This window comes from Giraffa tippelskirchi, chromosome 7 (genome assembly GCF_054371585.1).
Source record: "Giraffa tippelskirchi isolate mGirTip1 chromosome 7, T2T-mGirTip1v1.2.pri, whole genome shotgun sequence".
Classification (NCBI taxonomy): domain Eukaryota; kingdom Metazoa; phylum Chordata; class Mammalia; order Artiodactyla; family Giraffidae; genus Giraffa; species Giraffa tippelskirchi.
Window position 1 is genome coordinate 52,196,646 of NC_137281.1, and position 25,246 is coordinate 52,221,891.

General features: G+C 50.9%; 1 protein-coding gene and 1 long non-coding RNA gene across 5 annotated transcripts in view; one reads left to right on the forward strand and one right to left on the reverse strand.

Annotated features, from left to right (window-relative positions):
- Nucleotides 1–25,246, reverse strand: part of PLCG2 (phospholipase C gamma 2) — a 153,415-nt gene that overhangs the window by 10,095 nt on the left and 118,074 nt on the right. For 3 of the 4 annotated variants that reach the window (XM_081514169.1, XM_081514170.1, XM_081514171.1), the window contains 9 exons: nt 23,996–24,092; nt 22,631–22,697; nt 20,624–20,781; nt 15,571–15,673; nt 13,896–14,105; nt 11,838–11,983; nt 10,693–10,807; nt 9,484–9,651; nt 4,441–4,529 (listed from right to left, as the gene is read on the reverse strand). In XM_081514169.1, the coding sequence (XP_081370295.1) occupies nt 4,441–4,529; nt 9,484–9,651; nt 10,693–10,807; nt 11,838–11,983; nt 13,896–14,105; nt 15,571–15,673; nt 20,624–20,781; nt 22,631–22,697; nt 23,996–24,092 (1,153 nt within the window). The remainder of the gene's footprint in view (nt 1–4,440; nt 4,530–9,483; nt 9,652–10,692; nt 10,808–11,837; nt 11,984–13,895; nt 14,106–15,570; nt 15,674–20,623; nt 20,782–22,630; nt 22,698–23,995; nt 24,093–25,246) is intronic. The other variant, XR_014060596.1, reaches the window with a different exon arrangement.
- LOC145514968 (uncharacterized) lies at nt 9,808–12,562 on the forward strand. Its single transcript, XR_014060599.1, has 2 exons — nt 9,808–9,918; nt 11,650–12,562. It is a non-coding gene; the product is annotated as an uncharacterized LOC145514968 (long non-coding RNA).

Sequence of the window (25,246 nt, forward strand, 5' to 3'; positions counted from 1 at the left end):
GACCAAGAACTCAATCAAGTTTGAGAAACAAGAAAACAATGTACATTATCCACGTGTATGACCTAAGTGTGTATCTCTTAAATCTAACTTGTTAGTCATTAGTTTGATCATCTGTCCTTGGTGATTTTTTTATATATACTAGACATCCAAATTCTGAAAGATGTTTTCAGTCAGGTAAACTTTTATTTTATGAGCTTTTGTTTTCTATGTTTAACACAGTAATGATGGTTGCTAATTAAACATCTATGACTTTTGCATCCTTTTTGTAAACATTCTGTCCTTATATATTGTCCCTCTTAATGCTCTTTAGTACTTTCTCCCTTAAATTCTACTTTGGCATTAACTTTTTCTTCACAGTTTTTCCCAGTAACTCTTCATTCCTGTTTGTTTGGGTTTTTTGAGGGCGGGGGAGATAACCTTTTTTTTGGACTTCTTTTGAACATCACACCACTCCATTTCTTTGCTTCTTCTCTAATAGAATCCAGGCCATTCACCTAATCAAATATGTTATATCCATTCCATTTTAATTATTATATTTTTCTTTAATTTCTTTCATCTTTTTGTATAATTTTTTACTCTCTTGGTCAAGTTTCTTTTTTTTTCTCCTTTGCTTTTCAATTCTTATAATGGTTGCTTTCGGTTTCTCAACATTTCCTTTGTATGTCACAATATTGGAATTAACTGTCCCTGGCAGGATGCTTTCTCTGCCTACTGACCTCACAGGCATAAATGCTAAAATTTTTTAGATGCCTGTATTTTAATTCCTGGGTGTTGCTGATACATTTGCTTATTTTCGGTTCTAGACTATCATGAAATCAAGCTCTCTCTCGAATGGGACGCACACTGTGTCTGAAATCTCGCATGTCTACAGATCTGTCTCTATTGCCTTGATGTGTCCCAGAGTGTAGCACCCCCTGCTCATCCTCCAGGAGTGTGCACCCCGTTAGTTTCTCCAAGGGGGACGTGTGAATCCACACGTCTGCTCCGGCTGAGCCTCAGCGGGAAGCACAGATCCTGGTCTTTCCAAGCACGCCACCCCACCCCTGTACCTTTGCTCCACCCAGCCCAGTCCACCCAGGGATCCATCCTGAAAGGTCCTGCGGGCAGCCAGTTTTCTCAAACACACCCTCCAGCTACGGCCAGCTTGCCCATCAGTGAGGATTAGGGTGACTATTTAAGGTTCCGTACTGTCTCGGGCCTGTGCTTCCAAATCTCACACATTTAGCTCACTTGAGTGAGAGAGGCCCTTTTCAAACAGCAGGATTGGAGATCATACAACTGAAAAGAAACTATTCTAGAGAACAAGTCGACATGGATCCAAAAATATATGGTCTTTTCCCCGCCCCCGCCCCCCGCCTTTGAGCTGTTATTCCATTACAAAGAGCTAGCCTCAGGAGATAATTTTTAATCAATGATATATGAAGATGTTCATTATTTATAAAGTAAAAAAGAAAAGTACAAAACAATGTACCTGTCCAGCAGTGGGAGAAAGGCTAAGTGAATGAAGGACTTCTACCCGATGAAATAGGGATTTAATGGCTTTGACAATCATAGTAACATGGAAAATTGCTCAGCATCATTTGTGAAGTGGAAGAAGGGCACATATTCATACATATTATATGAATCCAACTATGAAAATATCATGTGCAAAAAAATGACCAGGCAAAGGAAAGACACCAGAATGCCAACAGTAGTGATGTGCGGGTGGTTTGTGGCTTTTCCAACCTCCCCTTCCTTTTCCTACTTGTCAAATTAAATATCAGAGGTAATAAAATGGTGTTGGAAATACTTTTTGTAAACCATGCATCCAGCTAACAGAGTAAACATTGATAAGTGATTGTGACATTTAAATGGCTTCTTCAGAAAGGGCTCAATGTGCTTACTGACAAGTTTTCTGGGGCTTTAAACTCTTTACCTCAGCCAATGTTTCATGAGTAAACTCCATCTCAGCTCTGCTGGGTCAATCATTTGCTCAGACAAAGCTTTCTGCCAGTGCCCCCTGGCGTTACAGTGATAAATAAAACTCAGTTTGACCTTGGGCACCCAGAATGCCCAGGTCTCCCAAACACACCCCTCGTCACAGTGTGGGGAGAGACACCCCGTGGTGCCTGTCAGTGCCTCACACCCAGGTGACACATGGAATTAAAAGCTCGGCAACCCACAGCAGCGATGAAACCTGCGCCTTCTCAGACAGCTTTTGCCCTGGGAACCCCATGCAACGCCCCTTCGCCCCCCGGCTCCCCTCTTAGGGACCTCCCCAACAGAAGCTTCCCTCATCAAGGGTCAAACCTGAATACACACATTTTCTTTTAAATATACTAATTTTATCTGCTGCCAGCAATGCCTAATCATTTAAATTCTTTACAGTGCTTCCAGATTGTTTATGACAGCTTTGCAGAGCAGGGTGCACATGAATGCTCAACAAGGACCACCAGGAAAGGAAGGACTTGAAAACTTTCCTGTCCAAGCATTTCCATCACTTAGAATCATGAAAGGTGATTTTTTTTTTTGATCCAGAGTTTAAGGCTCAAGTGAAAACTATAATTTTCATATAAACATTAGATTTACTTTGACAGAGTCTAAAACACTAACACTTAAAATTTGTTTCAAAATGGAAAACCTTCCATTATCCATCCCTTTATCCTTTTCAGACAATTTCATCATCATGAGTTTATTTTATACCAACAAACTGTCACTGAGGTTCTCTGGCCCCTGCCTCCTGTGCTTTGTCCTTTTCATCCTCTTCCGTCTTGATACTTCTAAAACGCTTTGAAGTGGAAAACTCTCAAGGTTGTAAAAACTGAACGGAAGGCAAACAGGTATGCAGAAAGCCTGGCATCCTCTCTGAGGTTTTGCCATGTGGGCGACGGCTGTGGCTGTTCACAGGCACCCCGTCCCTGCCGTCTCCCTCCCCACTGGACGTGCTCAGCTCCACAGGCACGCCTGGGAGACACTGCAGGTGGGGTTCCAGACCACCACAATAAAGTGAGTCACACAAATTTTCTGGTTTCCCAGTACATAGAAGAGTCACCTTTCCACCATACTACACAGCCTATTAATTATGTCTTTAAAAAAAAATGTACTTACCTTAATTGAAAAGACTACACTGCTAAAAAAAAAAAAAAATGCTAACCATCATCTGAACAAAGCATAGTTTCAATAGTTAACAGCCAAGATCACTGATCACTGTAACAAATATAACAGTAAAGGAAAAATGTGAAATAAGAGAATTATCAAAATGTGACCCAGACACAGAGAGAGCAAATGCTGTTGGAAAAATGGTGCCAACAGACTTGTCACAACCCTGCAATTTGTTTAAAAAAAAAAAAAGTGTGATAAAACGAGGTATGCAGCACTGACTAGGTTATCCCAGGAGAACTGGGGTGACCAGACTCATCTGGCCCATGCTGAGTTTTGTGGGAAGGGAATGGAAGGATCCTATGAGACTGTAGTGGCCACACGTGGCCCCTGTGGGTTTCATTTTATAGGAGTGGCCGTCAGGAAAATTCTGAGGCTCCAGAATCACCATGCATATGTGTATGTGCTCAGTCGCTCAGGCATGTCCAACTCTTTGTGACCCCATGGACTGTAGCCCACCAGGATCCTCTTGCCATGAGATTCTCCAGGCAAGATTACTGGAGTGGGGTGTCATGCCCTCCTCCAGGGGATCTTCCTGACCCAAGGATCGAACCTCCATCTCCTGCACTTCAGGCAGGTTCTTTACTGCTGAGCCACCGGGGAAGCCCCCAGAATGACAACACACACCATCAAACCCAAAACCTGAACTACCCACTGCTTGGTGTTCCTTTCTTAGCCTTTTGTCCAACCAGCCTCATCTCATCCTCTTTCATAGTTCAGATAGGACAAGCCCTTTCCACCAAGCCAACCCAAACTGGTTCATCAGCGTAGAGACTATGTATCTTCAAGGCCTCGACAAACCAAAAGAACCAAGAAGGCAGGCTCCACCAAGAGCAGAAAGAACCACAAGGGCAGTGCCACTCCCTATGGGAAGTTGCCGTCTGTGAATTTCCTTCCACAGGACAAGCCATGACGAGAATCTATGGGACGCTTGCAGAACTCTGGAAGGAAGTACCAGAGTACCAGGTGGAGGAAAGCACGCCAGAAGGGCAAGTTTACCCAAAAGAGCATTGTCTTGCCCAACTCTGGCTGAAATAAAAGCACGGAACTTCCAAAGAGCTTTCTCCTTTCCAACGACACAACCTATTCACAAACCCATCCAGCATCCTGCAAGAAGACAGGCTACTGGAAAGAAAACCTGAGGACCTCGGAGGAAATCTGCAGCTAAAAGGAATCCTCCTTTTATGCTGTAGCGCTCTTGGCTAGATAATTCTCAAATGTGTTCCAAGTCCTTCAGCCACACTCAGTGGTCGTCTCCACCTCCCCACCACCACAGACATGGCTCACTGAGCCCCCACTCACCAGGACTGGCCGCATCTCACAGAAAACCAGGAGGGACGCCAGCTCAATGTCTTCACTGTAGCCGTTCTTCAGAGGAACAGATCTAAATCCTGCAGGTCGAAAAAACGAACCAGTTCATGTCAGATCTCTGCTTTTCTTGGAGTATCCAGGGATCATGTGTCCAGCACACGGAGCAGAGAGGTCAGGGCCCCATGCTGGGGGGCTGACTTCCTTTCTGGAAGCCAGAGGTCCCCCCCATCCCCTGCCTGATGGTTGGGGAGTGGGGCTGCAGAACACAGCCCTGACTGCCAGGTCCAGCCAGAGAAATGAAGTTAAAAATGCCTGCCCTCTAGAAATACAGATGACTCAGAAGAATTAAAGCCCACAGAACACTGCACACTGAATTCAGACCCTCTACAGCTGTGGTTTCCGTCCCTTAAATATTCCTGAGCCCAAAAGATGCAAAGGAGTAATGAATCGCCACGTCCATCTTCTTCACTAAGCCCTGTACAAAGTTTGGGATGAGCGAGTGTTTTTAAAGATTTCCAGTGGGAAGAAATCTTCCCGTCCCTTGGCAGTTTGCCCTGTTGATCATCCTCCCCTAAAAGCCATTCCCTATTTGTAGTCAGGACCTGCGTCTGCCACTCATTTAAATGTTTCTTTTTATAGAGGGAGAGAGTTAAGATGGGGCTGCATTCCCCCCACCCCTCCCCAGTGAGTAACGTTTAAGGCAACACATCTTAAAGGCTGGTTGTTTGGCTTGTTTTGATGGAGTAGTAGAACTGAATAGACAGCAGAAATTAACGTCTCACTCCCACCCACTTGTACCTCTTATTACAGAAGGAACCATTGTTAACGGCTTTCCAAAATCATCTATGCAATGTGTGTTTCCCTTAAAATCACAGAGAATAGTACCCTAACCAGCCATTCTGAATCTTACAGGTTCCACTAAACACTGTATCTTAGGGATTCACTATGTAGCCCTAGTTTGACTTGAAAGCTTTTTCTTAAATGGAAACACAGTTGACATACAACATAATATTAGTTTCAAGCGTACTGCATAGTGATTTGACATCTGCATGTACTATGAAATGATTATCACAATAAGTCCAGTAACCATCTGTCCTGAAGTTAAGTACAGTATTACCACATTCCTTATGCTGTTATACAGTACATCCCTGTGGCTTATTAGTAAGTAGAGATTTGTACCTTGAGAGCTTTATATCCGCCTCGTATCTACTGATTTTCTGGGACAAGCGACGCACAAAGTGCCTTCCGCCAGTCAGGTTTTGGCTTGTTTGATGATTATCCTTCTATCTCTTAGAGAATCTTTTAGTCTGTTAGTTGACTTATCACCTTTAAATAATATCTATTGAATCTCTTCCTCTGTGCAGCTTATGATGAGGACACTGGCATGCTTACATAACTTGATAGCATCTCTCCCTTTCCCTTCCCTAATTGGGCAAACTGTATTATTATTTCTACATTGACATAGTAATATTTGCATTCCATTTTGTAACCATAATTCTCCCACAAAGGGAGGCTTAGTTTTCCTGATATTTAGCAAAAGTCAATACAATAAGGAACGCTTGAACACCCATGACCTAAATCTTACATTAACCTTTTACTTATGCTTATCCACCCACTAATCTATCGGGTCGGAGAAGGCACTGGCAACCCACTCCAGTGTTCTTGCCTGGAGAATCCCAGAGATGGGGGAGCCTGGTGGGCTGCCGTCTATGGGGTCGCACAGAGTCGGACACGACTGAAGCGACTTAGCAGCAGCAATCTATCAGGTGATATTTACTTCTTGCTTCAAAGAAAGATGGAGACATCTCTACACTTCTTCTGTCAGCATGAATCTGATGAACAAGAACTCTGTATTTGTTCAGTGTCCTTTTTGTGACATAAAACTTAAAACACAATGATTTTTTTTCAATGTCCAATGCTCACCACCTCCTTACTGAACTGAACTGACTTTTTTCCATTAGATATTCTGGCTGCTAAAACTGTCTTTTGTGATCTTCAGTACGAGCTCACGGGGACAATAATCCCCAGACTGCCTGTTTGAACATATCCATCCTTTGATTTTACACTTGAGTGGGCACAACACAAAACTCTTAGGTCACACTCTTCTCCTTGAAGGATTCCGGGGGACCCTGCTCTCCTTGAATTCTGCTGTGGAGAAATTTTCTGTTTTCCCCTTATATGTGTTGGGAATTATGCTAAGATGTGAATCACCTCTGGGTCTTGTTAAAATGCAGATGCTGACTCCAGAGGCCTGGGACGGGGCCGAGGTCCTGCACCTCTACGGAGCTGGTCTCGGCGGAAGCTGCCGGTGTAGGTGTTGATCAACTGCCAGAACGTACTGCAGTGCCGAGTGCCCTCTGGTGCTCAGGGAGGCTGCCGACGCACCCAGAGCAGAGGGGGCCAGCCCAGTGCCCGGTGCGGGCCTCCCCACTGGGGGCAGTGAGCTCCGTCCCCTCCCTCGGAGGGACGTCTCCAGGTCCGCAGACGCCCTGCCACTGCCCAAGTCGCATCGTTACCACCAGCCCCTCATGTGGACGAGGCTGAAAGGTGCTGGGCGGTTTCACTAGAAACTGATGCTACTTTTCTTCTGATTGACACAGCAAGACCCGAGAGGAAAGGGGAACGGAGACCCCGCTGGAAGCAGCATCAGTATTTGGCTGGTCGGGAGTCACGGCGGCCCCGAGGGTGGCCAGCAGAGTAAGAAGAACATGGGGTTTGAAGTCAAGACATTCCTGGGTCTGAATCCCAGGCTCTGGCCGGACAGGTGCGTGACCCCTGAGCTAGTTAATTAACATCTCTCAGCCCCAGAGTGCTTATATTTAAAAAGTGGAGATGATAAAACTCCTTCCACAGGACTGCTGCGAGGATTAAAAGAGAGTTTTGAGGCACCGAGCACAATAAATGCTGTTTTCCCTCTTTCCTGAGCTCCAGCTGGCTTAAAGGCTTAAGTGCATCCCTGGTAACAACAGGCAGGGTTTATTTTCAAGTTCAGAAGGCCCTCAAAGCCTTATGCACAAAGGTATTGTAATTCTGTGGCATGCCCTCCATGAATATGGATGTCCCAGGCAGGAGGGGGAGAGAAGGTCTTCCTGTGAGCGTCTCACAGCTGGTCACATTCTGTATCATCCTTGAGATGTTCTTTGTGTTCTAAATCCCCCTAAGCTCAGTCACAGCGTTTTCTAGAGGAGTCCATACAGTTAAGGCAGCTGCTCATCAGCCGGCCTCTGAGCACTGGGAGGGGCTGGGGGCTCCGTGAGGACCCTGTCTGGAGGGGGACACGGCAGAGCCCCTGCTCCGTGCGGGATGCGTCTAGGGGTTGCTGTGTCCGGAAGGGGAGGGCACAGCTACAAATCCATCGCCACCTGATGCGAAGAAGTGACTCATTTGAAAAGATCCTGATGCTGAGAAAGATTGAAGGCAGGAGGAGAAGGGGATGACAGAGATGAGATGGTTGGATGGCATCACTGACTCAATGGACATGAGTTTGAGTAAACTCTGGGAGTTGGTGACGGACAGGGAGGCCTGGCGTGCTGCAGTCCCTGGGGTCGCAAAGAGTCGGACATGATCAAGCGGCTGAACCGGAACTGGAATCCCCTACAATGTGGACTTAGCATTTGTTTGTTTGGCAGCTCTGCACTGCGTGTGTGATCTTAGTTCCCTGAACAGGGATCAAACCTGTGCCCCTCTGCAGTGGAAGCATGGAATCCTCACCACTGGACCACCAGGGAATGCCCCTTACAATGTTCTTGTCTATTTACCCTAATACTCTTATAATTTTTGATTTACAAACATTGTTGCCACATTATTTGTTACAAATACGTACATTATTGTTTATGGGGAAAAAAAAAAAGAACTCTGTTGTAAGCCTGACTTACTTGGCTGACGTATAGGAGGTGAATTGCAGAGTAAAGAAGTCCTGCAGCTAAACAGCTGAGTTTAACGTCATTTGCTGGAAAGTGGGGGCAAGTTAACCCAGAGGACTGGCAAACATCAGGCCTCTCAGACTTACAAACGAGTGTACATTGCTCTTAACAAATTAGGAAAACGGTATGGTATTTCTAATCAGGCAAGTATCTCTCAAGTGGGAATGTGTTTCCTCAAAACGGGGCAGCTGAGGTCTCACTCAGTTTTCTCCAAATGCCAGCTGAGGAGCTGGCTACACATGCAGGTTCCTGGGCCCCACCCCAGAGGGGCTGAATGAGAACACCCTGGGATAGGCCCAGGAACCTGGATCTCCCCCCACCCCACACACACTCACCTACTTGTAGAAATGATCAAAAGCAGACGCAAAGAAAGGTGTAGAAATTTAGAGAGTATCTGATGTGTTTCCAAGTTGAGAAAGAATTATTAAAAAAACAAATAAGACCCAAGGTTTTCAAGCAACATCAAGAGAAAAGACTATCTGTGTATACAAATTACTAAAAGGAAAGTGGTCTTTTTCTCTTAAAAAAAATGATCCTTGAAAAACAGGGACCAGTGACCTCATAAAGAATCCAGAAGGATCTGTGGCTGTTTTTCTCAGAAATATAGGGCCCTTCTCCAGGCACACAGGAGGTTTTGTTTTGCTCAGCATGGGAGACAATCAGAAGTGAATCAGTCAACCTCAGAGAAGAGGAAGGTGATGCTCTGACAGCCCAGATGACTTGCCCAGGATGAGGTGGGGAGAAGGGACCTAAGACTGTGGCCCTGGACCTCGTCCTCCCCTGCAAGCACCTAACCAGCCCCTGAGCCTGCCTGAGGAGAGGCCAACAGAGTCTAAGCTTCCAAAACGAAATCCAATTACAGTGCCAAGTGGACCGTCAGCTAGTAATCCAATGTTGGATGCAGGAGCCCCCCGGAGCCGCCCAGCACCCCATCCTGCCTCCCTCCCCTGTCTCTGTCCCACTCACGGGACCCCCACGAGGATCCACTGCTCAGCCTACCCACGACTGAATACAAACCAAGACAAAGGCTTCATTCTTTTCAAAAGCCGGCAACGCAAACCAAAAATCAATGCCAAGAAAAACTGAACACTATAATTAAAACAGGCCTTACCTGACTTGATTCCTTTAATGGGGTACGTGGCATGGGCCAGAAAGTTGGGATCACTGAACATATCTTCCTCATAAACCACAAAGCGCAGAAACGCAAGGTTGGGGTCATAAATCTCAAACGTCACCTTCTCCTGTGTTGGGGTCCAAACAGGGCTGAGGCCATTGTCATCTGGAAGAAGATCCAGGCTCTTTCAGGGGCCCCATTTGTCCTGCCCCCTCTCAGTTCACCATCTCTACACCCATCAGCTTTGGATCTCCTTAGCAGCCATGTAAATACACATCTAGGCCAAGATCTAATCCTTTTTTTTTTCCAGTGGCATCGCAGACCTGGCCCTCAGTAAGCAGAGGGGATAGGACCACCTCTTCTTCGAGCTCTCCCATCTCAACTCCCTGGGACGTGGGGGGGATGGGAGGTGGACCACAGAGCCGACAACAGGTTTGTCAGAAAGAAAAGATGAGGTGGGGGCCACATCCCTCATCTGATGGGGGAGGCGGGCCAGGCTCTGAACAGGCGGTGGGTTCTGGAGTCACTGAGGAGAGCCAGCCTCAGGGAGCAGGGTAAAGAGGCAACCTTCACCCTCCACAAGGCCAGCTTCACCGGCCAGTCTGTGAGCTGTTTATCCAGCTACCTTTTACCAGGGACCAGTGATCCCACTCCAGTACTCTTGCCTGGAAAATACCATGGTCACTGGAGCCTTGTGGGCTGCCGTCTATGGGGTCACACAGGGTCAGACACGACTGAAGTGACTTAGCAGCTTAGCAGTGATCCCAAGCCTAGAAAGGCCCCCAGTTCAGTTTTTCCCAGGCTTCAAATAGCAGAACAAGCCATTTCTCTGGGCCTCCCTGCCCGCTGTGGGGTCAGATCACCCAAGTTTGGCTGCAGCCTTGGGGGCGGATCAGCCGCATCCTCTCTGAGCCTTGGACTTAGGTAGAGGCTGATACAGAGGGGACACCCCGGAGTGACGGGCACAGGGAGCCGCGGCCACACCCAGGCCTCCTGACGTGAGTGACAGGCTGAGGAACACCGCAGGGGGCCCAGCTCTCGAGTCCCGCGGCCCTCCGCTGCCCCTCCGAGCTGCCCACAGAGGGCAGGGGGACGATGGGAGAGACCTGGCCACCAGCGCATCAGTGAAGCCCCGCTGACCAGCATCTCCAACGTGTGACTCAGCTCGCCTGAAGTCTCAGTGAGGAAGGGACCCAGGCAACTTACTCACAACTGTCGTCTTGAACTTGTTGTTGTCATACTCCGCTCCGCATATCTCCACCTCCACAAAGGGACACGCGATGCTTCGTCCGGGTTTGGGGAGATGACGGGCCCCCAGAACCTAGGACCCCAAGAGCCAAGTGTTAGAATCCACCCCCCTCACTCCACCCTGGGCAGGGCTGGAAAGTTCTACATGGGTGGGTTCTCGTTTCCTCATCACTGGTGAGGTGCTACACCCTCCGGTAGGGGACACCCCCACTGCTTCCCTGTTGTGGACAAGGAAATGGGTGAGGGGAGTCAGGGTGGAGTCCTAGAGCTGGCAAGGATGAGCCAGGATCGGAGCCCCAAACCAGACTCAACAGGTAGACCTCCTTGCACACAGAATCACAAACGCCCAGGGGGCACCTACAGAGACAGAGTTCACTCACTCTGTTTCCCAGCTCCTCCAGGGAAAGGATGGGGAGAATGTGCAGTTCTTTTTGTAATGGGCCTTTTTTTAAGACCTTTGGTCACATATGCCTCAGTGTCTCTTCCTTAATCTTGTGTGTGTGTGTTAATCACTTACGTCGCGTCCGGCTCTCTGAGACCCCATGGACTACAGCCCGCCAGCCTCTTCTGTCCATGGGATTCTCCAGGCAAGAACACTGGAGTGGGTTTCTTCCTAACCCAGGGATTGAACCTGGGTCTCCCGAATTACAGGCAGATTCTTTACCGTCAGAGCCACCAGGGAAGCCCCCTTAATCTTACGAGAAATGCAATTCATTTCCCTACCTTGCATAGTTTCCAAACAGGAGAAAACAGGAACTCTTAACAAAGAGACAACGCAACGTCTAAAAGTTGGGTCAGTTTTTAAAAGCTTCCACCCCTCAAAGTGGCCATTGCAGGGATAAGCCCTCTCCTCCGTAAAGAGCAGAGAGCTGTGTTGCACCTGTTTTATTTCTCTCTCTCTCTCTCTCTGACCAGATGGCTGATCCTGCTGATCCCAGCAAGAGATGGATCTGTAACTCGCCCCACCAACAACAAGGGGAGGTGACCACGATGGACCTCTCTGCCCCTGCAACGACCCTGGTGTGCACCACAGTGAAGATCCTCAACTGCGTCTGGGCGTTGACGGTTTGCACAAGGAGACCGGGCAGAGGGCGGGGCCTTACCTTGACCGTCAGGGTCATCAGGATCTTCCTCTGGGACTCGGGCGGCATGGGGTCATACTTCTCCGCCCTCATGCTCTCGGGCTGCAGGACGTAGCCTGTCCGCCCATTGAGGGAGAACAGGGCGTGGTTCATCTGCATGTACTTATCTGCGGAGAGAGCGCTGCTGCAGAGAGCGGGGCAAGAAAGGGGGCCCAAGGGGATGGGTAGGGGGGGACTTACACCTTCTTCCAGAAGTAATCTGAGGCACACGGACAGATGAGTGGATAAGGAAAATGTGACACATGTATACAACGGAATACTACTCAGCCATAAAACAGGAATGAAATTGGGTCATTTGTAGAGAGGGGGATGGACCCAGGGTCTATCATCCAGAGTGAAGTAAGTCTGACAGAGAAAAACAGGTATCAAATATTGATGCATATATGTGGAATCTAGAAAAATGGCACTGATGACCCTAGGCCAGGAATAGAGACACAGATGTAGAGAATGGACATGTGGACACAGTGGGAGACTAGGACTGATGTACGTTCACTGCCATCTATAAAACAGATAGCTAGCGGGAACCTGCTGCGTAGCTCAGGGAGCTCTGCTGTGGTGACCAAGAGGGATGGGATGGGAGGTCCAAGAGGGAGGGATGTATGTACACAGATAGCTGGTTCACTTCACTGTACAGCTGAAACTAACACAACATTGCAAAGCAACTATACCCCAATAAAAGATAAAAATAATATGAGGTGACTGTTAAAATGGGTATCTGACTTAAAACTATGGGTTTAAAAATTCATTAAAAACTCATGTTATTGGAAGAAAATTGGATTAAAAAAAAAAAAACTCCCACTGGGGACAACTTTCCAAGTATGATACAAAGTCCAGAACGTACTCAAAGCTAAACATTTTTACACAGGACAAAATTTCCATAGAATCTGACATGCTTTAGAAAAATCTGTTTCACTCCACTGACAGGTAACTTTAACCTATTAAGAAATCTGATAACTGTTTGCTTTGAATACCTACACCCCCTTAGAAAAATAAGAAGCACAAATATAATCTGCAGAAAAGAAAATGCCTATGTTTCTTAAGGATATGAAAAACTGGTTAACTTCTCTGTTACTCAGAGAAGTTACCAATAAGGGAAGCTCTGACTACAATGTGACACCAGTTTTCACTATCAAAGACTGAGGCGTTTGCTAAAACTAAGTTGGTGAAGTTAAGCCAGAGAGAGTTTCACCCGTTTGCATTCCCGCCCACAGTCTCCATGGAGGGCGGTCTGGACACTCCTGGATACAGGCGTGCAGTGGTTTCGCTCGGGGCCAGTTGGTCAAAGCTGTTGGATCCACCCTGCACCACAGGTGCTCCCACGTGTGAAGGGAGGCTCACACAAGGTTATGGGGGGGCAGTGCTGTCCGCAACAGCAATGAAGGGAAGTCACCTCGGCCCGCCTCAGCAGGGCGCCAGTTGAGGACATGATGGTTCCACTCAGTGGACTCTGACGCAGGCACAAAAACAATACAAAGGAGACAGTACTGATGAACAGGTCCTCCAGAGAGGCTGAAAGAACCACCACAGTGCCTCTGCACCGTGCACTGTAATTAATGCTACCCTTTGCGTGAAGAAGTTGGGCATGTTGGCTTTTTCCAGCAGACGATTATCTCCAGAAGAGAGCCCGAGCATAAAGCCGCCAGAGAAGGACAGGCTCAAAGAGGAGGGGGGCCAGGACATAGCCACTGGACACCTGGATCCCGCTGTGCCTGAAGCTCCACTCCTAGACTTAAATTACGTGAGCAAACGCACTCACTTTTCTCCCTGAAACCAGACTGACTCCACGTCTGTCACTTACCATCGAGAAGCCTGCCAAACGCCAACATCTGGCGCGCCCAGTGGTCCCCTTCACCGCTTCATTCAAGAGATGGGACCTCACACTAGCATGCTGGCTGAACTCTGACGGCTCCTAAGAAAAACTACGTGCTCCGGCCACCACATCGCACTGGTGGCCCCAGAAGAATGTGCCTGGAATGATGCCCCGTCACAGATTTACTGGCCACAATCGGCCTCCTTTACCTGGAGTCTGGAAATTGAGTGCCACCATCTGGGAGCCGCACAGCCAGAGGCGGAAGGGGTCGTAGTTGGAGGAGTCCACCCGTTGTCCTTTGGGGTAAACACGGGTCAGGCCCTTCTGATTGTATTTCAGGAGATCGCTGGGCTTCTGTCTGACGATACTGTCAGCCTTCGTCTCCACAAAGGAGCGGATTTCTCGGAAGTCGGGGTTTTCTGCACAAAGAGAGGGAGTCAACGTTTATCCTGTGTCTTGTGAGCTTTTCTTAACGCCACTGGCAGGATGTGCAGGTTGTCAGTCGCAACCAGGAACCTCTCTCGGAGAAGACGTTCAAGTGGTTGTGACGATCCCAACGTAACTGGTTCTGCAGTGGGCTCTTGCCCTCTGGGGAAGTGTCAGAGATGAAAAGGCAGCCCAGGGTTCCCACTGCCTCTTAGTCTAGCATTAATGTAATCTGCTTTTTTTCTTTAAAACTACTAGCAGCCTGGTGCAGGAAACCACCAAAGCGATACAGGAAACAGTTATAGAAAGGTGTGGTGCAGGAAGGGATCAGCAGGGAGGAGATCTGAGGAGTGGAAGATGCAGACAGGGGTCCTGGCTTCCTCAGCAAAGGTGTCGCAGACATGAGATGAGTGAACCCAGCATCCTGATGGAGGGAGAACCGCCTGCCCGCAGGAAGGGGAGAGAGAGAGAGGAAACGGGGTGCCTGTGGAGGGACAATGAATGGGAAGTGGCATAGAGGGAAACGCCAACAATTCTTGAACTGTTTGGATAAAGCTCTGCTTTAGGTGGGACAGCTCCTAAACACGCCGGGCCTGGCCGACTCCAGTTAAGAGCTCCAGCCTGTTGCCCTGGACATCAAGAGGTGCCCAGGGACCAGCCTCTGGAAGACCACAAACTCCAGGATTTAGGACTGCCTCTCTCTCTGCCTTGGAATTACAGATTCTCTGGTCTGCCCTGGAATTACAAGCAACTACAGGAGTTGCTTGAAAGGGGGAAGAAAATATGAATAAGACCATTATTAGAGCAAAGAACCTGCTGCTTTGGAGAATGTGGTTGAAGATCCACTTTTGAATTCTCCTGCAGCAGACCTCCAAAGATACTCAGGTCCTGACCTCTGGAACCTGTGACTATGTTCTTTCAAACGGACTTGGCAGATGGAGGGCTTGAAGTGGGTAGATTACCTGGCCCTAAGTGAAACCACACAGTCTTTATACTTGATAGGTTGAGGGAAATGGGAGTACAGAGAAGAGAAGGCAACGTGACCACAAAGGTGGGGACCGGAGGGAAGTGGCCACAAGCCAAGGAATGCCAGTGGCCACCAGAAGCTGCCGGAGGCCAGGACCAGATCTTCCTCTGGAGGGAGCGGGGGCCCTGCTGACACCTTGATTTCAGCTCAGTGATACTGACTTTGGATTTCTGTCCACGACTACGAGAGAATAAACATACATCGGCAGAAAAAAAAAACAATGAACCCTTTAAGAGGTTTTTCCTTCTAAAGATACCAGGAGGGCCTACTTCACCAGCATCCTGGCCCCGAGGACACTGTGACGGGGAAGTTCCCACTTTGCGCACGGAGGATGGGCAGGAACCACCGTCGCTATGCTGTGCGCAGCGCCAGGCTCAGAAAGGAGCCGCGTGTTCCCCAAGGCTGGGGGCGGGGTGACGGGCAGACGGTACCGAGGTTGTCCTTGGTCTTGCTGGTTGGCTTGCAGTAGACGACCAGGTCTGAGAGCTCGATGGCGATGGACTGGTTCTTCTCCCAGTACTTCATGTTGTTCTCCTGTGTGGAGCCAACCGTCTTTAGTTTCAGCTCTCAAGCTGGCAGCTGGGAAACCCTGTCCTTCCAGCTCACCTGGCGGGCATCCTCCTCCTCTGAGTATCCCCCTCTTTCCTCTTGGACCCCGCGCATGCACAAATCACAGTGGTGGAGAGTTTTCCCTTCCCCGACCCCCACTCCTCTCCCCGCTTCCTCTGCCTGCGGAAATTCTCCACCACGCTGTGTCAACCCAGGACCAGCATGGAGCTCAGTCTCCAACCACGGCTCTCGAGAATACCAGGGACGAGGGCTCTTCTTTATCTCTCCTGTTAACCCTCTTGCTCTCGCCCGCCGCCCTATCCGGCCCCTAAAACCACTCTTACAGCTCATCCAAAATTCTAGTTCTCCCAGTGCAGGATCTCTGTAGACCATGGCAGCTTTGTGGCTCACCCGCTGAACCATGGTTCACTCCCCTGAACCATGCACAGCTCTGTGCAAAGGGCCCTCCGGGGACCAGACCACATGCCATGGACTTGGGAGCCATTCACCCCTGGAGGACCCCACAGTCAAGTCTATCCCCACGTGGCGGACAGGCCACTCGCTCCACTCCAAACCAGGCCTCCCTCTCAACCCCTGCTAACGTCGGACTCATCCTCCCAGGGGCCACAGTGGGGACAGACCCCCTGGGAGGATTATCACGTACAGGTGGCAACATTCAGCATCTGGGGGGCTGCCTGGCTCCAGGCATCGCGTACTGATTGTTTGACGGATACTACCTAAGCCCACCCATCCCCGAGAGGAAGAATATATCTCCGTTCTTCAAAGAACCCACAGCACACAGACAGGGTGAGCGGCTGACCCCAGGCCCCGTAGCAGGCCCGGGCCGGGACCAGAGGCCTGAGCAGCAGCCTCCCCCGTGTCACCACCCTGGCTCCGTCGCTTCTGCACCCTCGGCCACCAGGTGCCAGAGGAGACCTCTCTGCAGCACCACCAGGTTCACACGCCGGGTCCCCCTGAACCATAGCACCACCTGTCCTGGCCCCTCGCCCTCCTCCCTCCTCGGCAGGTCCGCGGGTCCCTTTTCCTCTGGACCCCCCGCCTCACTCCTTCTCCTGGAGACCTCCATCCAGGACTAGGAAAGAGACACTGCGTCCCCCACACCTTCCGGAATGCCCACGGCCTCACCTGGCCTCGCACCGTCCCTCATCCGACTGTCCTACACTGGTGCCTTTCAGCACAAGTGTCCAGACCCGTGTCCCCCCACCACCACCCCGAGACAGGTCCCTGGGGAGCAGGACCCCCCACAGGTGGTGAGTCCTCAGGTAACAGGAGTGTCCCAGCGGTTACCTAGCGGGGATTGGACTCAGGCGGGTCTGAAAGCTGGCCCGAGTTACTGGCTTTGCCAAGTGGGCCAGCCATCGAGCCTCTCTGCCTCAGTTTCCTCATCTGTATGATGGGGCTAACATCAGTCCCTCCGTGCTGCAGCTATCGTGCGAATTCAAGAAGGAGGCCTCTCCCCTCGCTGGGCATATGAGAAACAAGGGTGCTGCACGAATTGGCCCAGAGACGCCTTTCCAGGCCAAGCACAAGAGTGTCCACTTTTTAAATAAGCTGAAGAGGACAGCTGTACTCTTCTGTAAGAATGCCTTCACCTAGGACAAAAGTCATAGTCTGACAAAAGTCCTGAGGCCCCAGTGAACCCTAGCAGTGACCAGCAAACAAGCCTGTCACCTGAGCTCGGGCAGCAACCACCTCACCAGGGCAGATCGGAACGTGAAATTTGCCCGAGTCCATCTAAGCACACCCAGCTTTCACCAGCCCCTCCCACACGCCCTGAATCCCCGAGGCACAGAACAAGCTGCAGCAGTAAAGTTCAAAGGGCTGGCGTGGGAGGGGCGGGCATGGAGCAGAAAAGATGTCAGTCAGTCAGCACCCAATGCTTCAGGGAGACTGAACCCTTGGCTAAGCTCAAACCTCGGATGTGCTCCCCTAATCCCTATGTCAACTTGGCATTGTCTTCTTGGTACACAATCTTCACCATAGGCTGTTTGGGGAGAGGAAACCCTGGCAATGACACAGCTCACTTCTAATGATGGAACAACCGCTTTAAAGTCAGGGTGGGGTGAGGCAAGCCACACCTGTATCACAGGGCGGACCTCTGGCCTCAGAACACAAAGCAATGAAAGATTATAGAGCATCACTTTTTCTCTCAACCTCAGCAGAAAGCAGTATCAGTTCAAGATGAAACACCGGCTGCTACTTCAAAACTGTGCAACAGTTCCTCTCCAGACCCGTAGGTTCTTGCCCAGAGGCTGTCCCAGAGTTTGGCATCACAGCACACTTCATTGTCGAGGCTTTGGAAACTAACTAGACAGACCTTCGTGACTGGTCTTTTGCTATCGACCAGAAGAAGCCAGAGATGATGTAAGTTACAGGGCCCTGGGCAGGTTCTCACGGCCTCAGTGGGGAGCTCCCAGGAGTAAGCTGAGGGCACAGTTCATGTTGGTTTCCCAGTGGCAGGATGGATCCACCTTCCTTGTTCCCACACCAGCAGCTCCTACAGCTGGTTGTGCCCAGCACAGAGCCTTGGTCACTTCTGCTGCCTCTTGATTTTGTTTTTGTTTTTTGAACATTCATAATCAATATGAGAAGGCTCCTCTGTCCATGGACTTCGGGCAAGAATACTGGAGTGGGATGCCGTTTCCTTCTCCAGGGGCTCTTCCCGACCCAGGGATCGAACCCGGGTCTCCCGTATCACAGGCAGACTCTTTACTGACTGAGCCACCAAGGAAATCACCATGAGAAGACTTAGCAGATGTAAATGCTAATTAAAAAGGAATGTAGGTCAAAGGGAGAGAACAGCAGCCTTGCTTAGTTTCAGAAACCTTCCTGTGGTGGGGAATGAGGGGGATAACCTTCCAGCGAAGTCACATTTTCCTCCAGAAGGAAGAAATGGAGAGAGCCTGGGGCTTCCCAGGTGGTGCTAGTGGTAAAGAACCTGCCTGCCAATTCAGGAGGCCTAAGAGACACAGGTTTGAGCCCTACTCGGGAAGATCCTCTGGTGGAAGGCGTGGCAACCCACTCCAGAATTCTTAGGCCTGGAGAATCCCTGTGGACAGAGGAGCCTGGCGGGCTACAGTCCATGGGATCGCGAAGAGTCAGACACGACTGAAGCGACTGAGTAGGCAGGAAGCACCAGGCCAGAGGGTGTCACAGCCATACCCTCTCCCCTCCCAGCCGCACACTCGGAGCAGGCTTGAGTGCCTGAGAATAAGCCTACAGGGACCGGTGGCTAAGCACTTTCTCACTAGCCTGTTTCTCTATCCTCAGCTAGAGGGGCCCAGAATGCCACATACTAGAACATGCTCAGGAGGACCACCGGCTGGCAAACGGCGCCATCCAGATCACGATGACAACCACTCAGCCGACAATGAAAAACACACCTGGAAGAAGACGGGGGAAATCATCTTTCAGATGAACCCCAGGACAGTGGCGCCCCACCCCTGTGCCTCGGAGAGGTACTGCACTGGAGGCGCAAGAGCAGGGATGAGACGGCCCCGGAAAGGTGGGAGCAGCCTTGCTGGCCACAGGCTCGTGGTTCATCCCAAGTGACTGACATGATGATGTGACAACCCTTGCAAAGAATAAGGACCCATACGTAAGACCTCTTGACGAGGATCTGGGATGGGAGGAAGATGGTAGGCATGCCAGGGAAGGTGCCCATCTGAACAGCCCTCGGCACAGTCTTATAAAGAAGAGGACTTTACTCCGGGGTGTTGAAAAGATGAGTCCCGGGGCCTCTGGTGACCAGAGACTGGCCAACTGCGAAGTCGCCCCCAGTAGGGGGGGAAAAGATCAGCCCAAGTACACTGGTGGAGGGAGACTCATCGACTGTCAGCAGAGGTCAGAGGGGTCCAGAAGATCCTGAGGACGTTCTGGAGTCAGTCCTTTGGGTCAGGACCTGCCTGAGAAGCAGCTGGGCACATGGGGAACCCTGAAACTTCTTCCCGGCTCTGTGGCCACAAGAAAGAGCAGACAGCACCGTGCTCCATCATCCAAGAGACGGCAACACTTCCCCCGGTCCTCCAGGCACGATGACAGTGTGATGATGAAATACCACCATGACCTCAGGCCCTGCTGTGTGTCAGGCACCGGGCCCAGGAGTGTCCACGCACCGTCTCAGTTCGTCCTCACTGCATCCTCTGACTTAGGTATCTGGCTCCCCGTTTTACTGACAAGGAGACCGAGGCCCAGAGAAGTGTGGTTACCTGCCCAGGGTCCAGCCATGCCAGGAGGCACATTCCAGTCGGCCTAATTCTAAACCTCCCGTTCTTACCTAGAACCTCACCCTTCTCCGTGGTTGAGACTCTGTGCCTCCAATGTGGGCAGTGTGGGTTCAACCCCTGGCCCGGGAACTAAGATCCTACATGCCATGGCAGGCAAAAATAAAAAACTGAAAAATACAAAGACCTTTCAGGATAAATCCTCAAAATCTCATCCCCATCTGGAGTGGAAGTTCCCCCACAAGATTCTGGAAGGAAGGGGCTGGGTCTTGTGAATTCCACTATGCCCAGGGCCCTTTCCAGTCCAGGGAGATAAGCTCAGTGAATGCACAGGAAGGATCCAGGCTGCTTGGGATAGTATTTAGAAGCAAGATAACATTTAAAGTGAGAACGGCAAAGCTTTTTTGTTAAGATACACCAGGCCAGACAGGCCTCAAACATCAAGGGTCACCGCCCACACACTGAACCTTCAAAGGTTTCACGTGAGACACAGCCCCCCCAGGAAGATCCAACACCCCCTTCCTCTCCGCAATGCTCCTATTGTCTGAGCTCCCCTCCCTGCCACTCCCCTCAAATTCTCTGTGGCTGCAGGGCCCACTCCTCCTGTGGCCTGGACACACCCTCTCCCCTCAGCAGAGGACCAGAAGCTGGAGGACACCAGGCCCAGCGGAGCCCAGGTACCCAGGCTTACCTTGGTGTCCATCTTCCAGGTGATCTCCCGGATGCTCTGGAACCACTCAAACAGCTCCTCCACACTGTCCGTGGCAAACTCTACCGGAGGGTCGCCCTGCTTCTTGGGCTCCAAGATAAAGACGAAAGGCTTCTGGTTCTTCCCGTGTGGGGCTTTCACTTTGGGAAAAGGATAACAAAAGTCCTGATCAGCCTGACAGAAGGCCAAGATGACCAGACTTCTAGTTCCCAGGCCACTTCTCTTACAACCCCAAGCCAACCATCAGTGTGGATGTCGGCGTGGTCTGGGTCTCAATGCATGTCTTAAATGTGAATGTGACCTTATCTGGAAATGGGGTCTGGGCAGACATATGGAAGGATCTCAGGAGATCATCCCTGCCTTCCTTAGGGTGGACCCTAAACCTGAGAACCAGTATCCTCATCACAGGAAGGAGAGGAAAAGGGAGCCCAAGACACTGTGGAGTCAGCTGGTTATCAAAGATGGAGACAGAGACTGGAGTGATGGGCACAGGACACGCATGGCCGGCAGCCCCGAGAAGCTAGGCATGGAATCGGTTCTCTCTGCAGAGAAAGTATGTTCTAGAAAGAGAAAATGATGGCTACAAGAGGAAAAATTATCTGCCAAATAATCCCATCAGCTAAGATATCTGGGCTCATCTGCCAGGCAGTGCTCTAAGCAGATCACATCCCGCTGTATCTTATTTAATCCTCATCACAGCTTTTTGGGGTGCTACTCCTGTTCTGCCCGTTTCACAGGAGAGAAAACAAGAGACTTGTTGAGGCAGAGTAGCCCATGGAAGGTCACAGAGCTGGCAGCGGCCAAAGCTGAGGCTCAACTCAGGCCTGACTCCCCTCCCCGTTCACCACCCTGAGCCACAGGCCTGTGCTCTGAAAATGCAGTGTAGGGTGATACAAAGGGCAATGGAAGAGAGGATAGAGCTCCGAATGCCCTGGATCCAGTGGAGCTGCTCAGTCCTGTCCAGCTCTTTGTGACCTCGTGGACTGTAGCCCGCCAGGCTCCTCCGTCCATGGAATTCTCCAGGCAAGAATGCTGGAGTGGGCTGCTGTTTCCTTCTCCAGGGGATCTTCCCAACCCAGGGATCGAACCCGGGTCTCCTGCACAGCAGGCAGATGACCATCTGAGCCACCAGGGAAGCCCTGGATCCAGCTCGTCCCATAACTCGCAGAGGAACCTCGGGCAGCTCCTGTGGTCACTACGGGGCTTGGTTTTTTCATCTGTTAACTGGAATAAGAGTCCTTCTCCCACTTGCTGAGGCTAATGGACTGAAGGGCTGCTGTGGGGTAGGGGTCGGGGTGGGAGGGGCAGAGGACATGGAAGCCGGCTCTGGAAACCTGGGCAGCCCCAGAGAAGCAAGCTGCTCCGGCTTCTTGCCCAGAAAGCCTCTCCTCACTGCCTCCAGCCCTTCCATCTTAAAAGGCCCAGGAAGCCCCGTGCAGATCACACCCCTGCCACCACGAGCCCCTTAAGGCTGTGGGCTCCCTCCTGCCCCAGATTCTGAGGGGGAGGCCAGGCTTCCTGACACCCAGCTGAGCTGAAGGAAGCTGCAGCCTTGGGGGGTGGGGGGGCGGTCATGACAGGCACAGGGTCTCGCAGGGCCTGAGAGGCGGAGCTGGGCTGAGAACCAGACACCCCCAACTCCACACTCCACTGCACGGATGTCTCATCTCCTCCGAGAAAAGCCCGGGGAACCCAGGCAGGCCCCTGAAATAAGGATGATGGTGTTGGGAGTAACAGCAGCCCACACCCGTCCAGCACTTGTTATGTACGCACCAGACTGTTTTCACACTGTACAGACGTTAATGGCGTAGCAATCTTTGAGACCTAAGATGAAGTCATCGACCAGCCTGGCCCAGTACTCAGCTTCAGTACCCAAGCTGAGGCTAGAAAGACCCACCCCTGCCTGGGGCGGTCCAAAGGGGAGGTGGGGGCGGGGGGGGCGGGGAGTACTTGGGTGGGAATCCAGGCTGAGACCACATGTGCACATACCAACATTATAGATGTTGAGGTTCAGGATTCCTCTGCAAAGGGACCCTAAGGGATTGTCTTCAATAATCTGTGAAGAAACAAGACATAACTCACATTCATCTTAACGGGAATAATAAAAAGATAACCAGTTTCCAAAGCACACCGTTTAGCAGAGACACTGCCTGTGGAACTGTTTAAAATGCATTTTCATTACAGGCTACGTCCATGGGGAGAGAGCTAAATAATGAAGCCTGTTGCTGACGGGGACCCAGTGGCGAGTAGGTGCCGGCAGGTTCAGCACTTCATTTCTCAACCTGTAAAAACGTGCCTTGTGCAGTCTAGAGCAGGTTTCAAAGTGTTTCCGCAGATCTGGTTTCAAAAAAACACCCTAGACCCTTTCTTGTGATGTTATTATGAAATGGGACTGGCCTCCTTTTCCAGCCCAGCTCAGAAACCTTCTGTGGCTCCCTGTGTCCTACGGAACCAACACCTAAGCTCTGCAGTCTGGCCTCCAGGCTTTCTGCTCCACCTGCCAGCTCTTTCTTCTACTGCACATTTGAACCATCCCAGAGGCCAGAGGAGATGGGAGTATCTTGGTCTCTGGAAAGTTGGTTGAACTGTGTATCTGCCTGTAACATGGACTCATCCCCACCCTCCACCGGGCTAATGCTGACTGTGGGTAAAGGGCAACATGGGACAGACACAGCTGGGAGGGTCACGTCTCTGCCTCAGGCCGAGCGCCACCACACCTTGGCTCAGGCTGTACCTCCCACCTGGAATTTCCTCCTGCTGGTCTCTCACTGTTGAACTCTAACTTGACTTTTAATGCTCAAAGGCCCTTTCCTCCATGCAGCCTTCCTAGACTGCCCCAACTCTCTTAGAAGAAAGTCTAAGATTTCAGCCTCAGTGCACTGCTGTCACCTTGAAAGTACCTGCTCTTCAAGCTTTCTGAGCAAGAGGCAGTGAGGAGTAGAAACCAGGTTTGCAATATCACCAGGAGAGCCTCCCCTCACCCCCTATGTGGGCCGGCATGCTTACTCACACCGAGCACGTTCTGAACGTCTGGCTGGCTGAGCTAAATGGGTTTCATCTGCAAGCCGGTTTAAGCAAAGGACAAATTCCCCGTCTGGCCATTTTCACTCTGGAGGGAATCCTCCTGCATACGCAAAGCCTTCCGGCCCAGCACAACCTGATTTAAACCTGACTGTCTGGTCACAGTGACTTTCACGCACAACTTGGGGACAGTCCTAATTTCGCCATCACTCCGCTGTCCCTGGTCTGGAGCTCAGGGCAACGCATGCAAAAGTGTGTCCACGGGGCTGGCTCGGTGGAGCCCTCAGAACAGGATCGGCGGGTCCCTCCCTGCAACGAACCATGGAGACTCACCTGCTTATCCGCCTCCTCCCCTTCAGCTGGTGAAATGTCCTCAACATAATTGGATGGGAAGTACTGCTGGATTCTGGTTCCATAGTCTCCTTTCCACCTACGGAAACACAGAAGGCATTGTCAGGGAGCCTCGGCGGAGCAGTATTAACCCTCATTACTGCTGGCTAGCTCCCTGCTGCTGGGGGTGGGGAGAAGGCGGCCAGTGACCAGGAGATCAGGGGAGGGGTCATCAGCTGTGCCCGCGGAGCCCCCCGCGGGGTCCTCTGCTGTTTCCACCAGCAGTGACTGCTGGGGCTCACCCTCCCCTGACCGTGATCCCAGTGTTTGGTCAGAGCCACCGAGTCCACAGTTTCAGTGCTTTAAGTGGACATCAGATACTGTACAAGACAAAAGCTTGGATCTAGCGGAGGCCCAACCCCTTCAGGGAGGGCTGTGAATTTAGAGACAGGGGTGGGGGTAAGGAAGAGTCTGCTGTCAGATGGCCTGGACTCGAGTCCCAGCTCCACCACCAACTGCACCGGTGCCCCGAGCCTCAGACCCTCCGTCTGGGTGTGGGGTGGTCCCTGTGTCCCCCTCTGAGGACCTGACTGGGACCAGAGGAGTTAACGTAGTCTTGCGTTTACATATAAAGCACTCCATGGTGTTAGTTCTTGTTATTCACCTAAAACTGTGCCCCCACCCCCGACCTTCCCACCTTGGTAGTAACACTAATAACATGAGACATTAGCAACTTTGTACGTGTCTTAACTCAAGCAAACTGGCCGCACCTCCAAGATGCCCCCAAGTCTGATGCCTGGACTAGATCCTCCTCCAAGCCCACTTTCTGCAGCCAGGGGGTTCCTTCCAGAATGCACCTCTGACCCACCACACTGAGGCCTTCAAAATCAAGCCGAGGTGGTTCCTTTTTAAACCTTAACACTGTGTGCAACTTCTGTGCAGATCATGGCTTCAGACCATTAAAAAAAAGAAAATCAAGCCGAGACTGTGTAGCTTGGCCATCATAATGCTCTAACCCAGGGACCTCAACTCCTGCCTCTCTCTGACTTGAACCTGATATTCATTCCAGACCGTCTGTGGCCCACTCCCCACATGGCCCTGCCATGTGCTCTACTTTCTATCCCATAGTCCATGCCCTCTATAGCCACCTAACAATGTAAGACTCAGCCGGGGTCTTCCTCTTCCCGGGAGCCTTCCCTGACTGTCACCAGGCCGAGAGCTCTTCCTCTGTGCTCCCTAGCATCTTTCCCCATG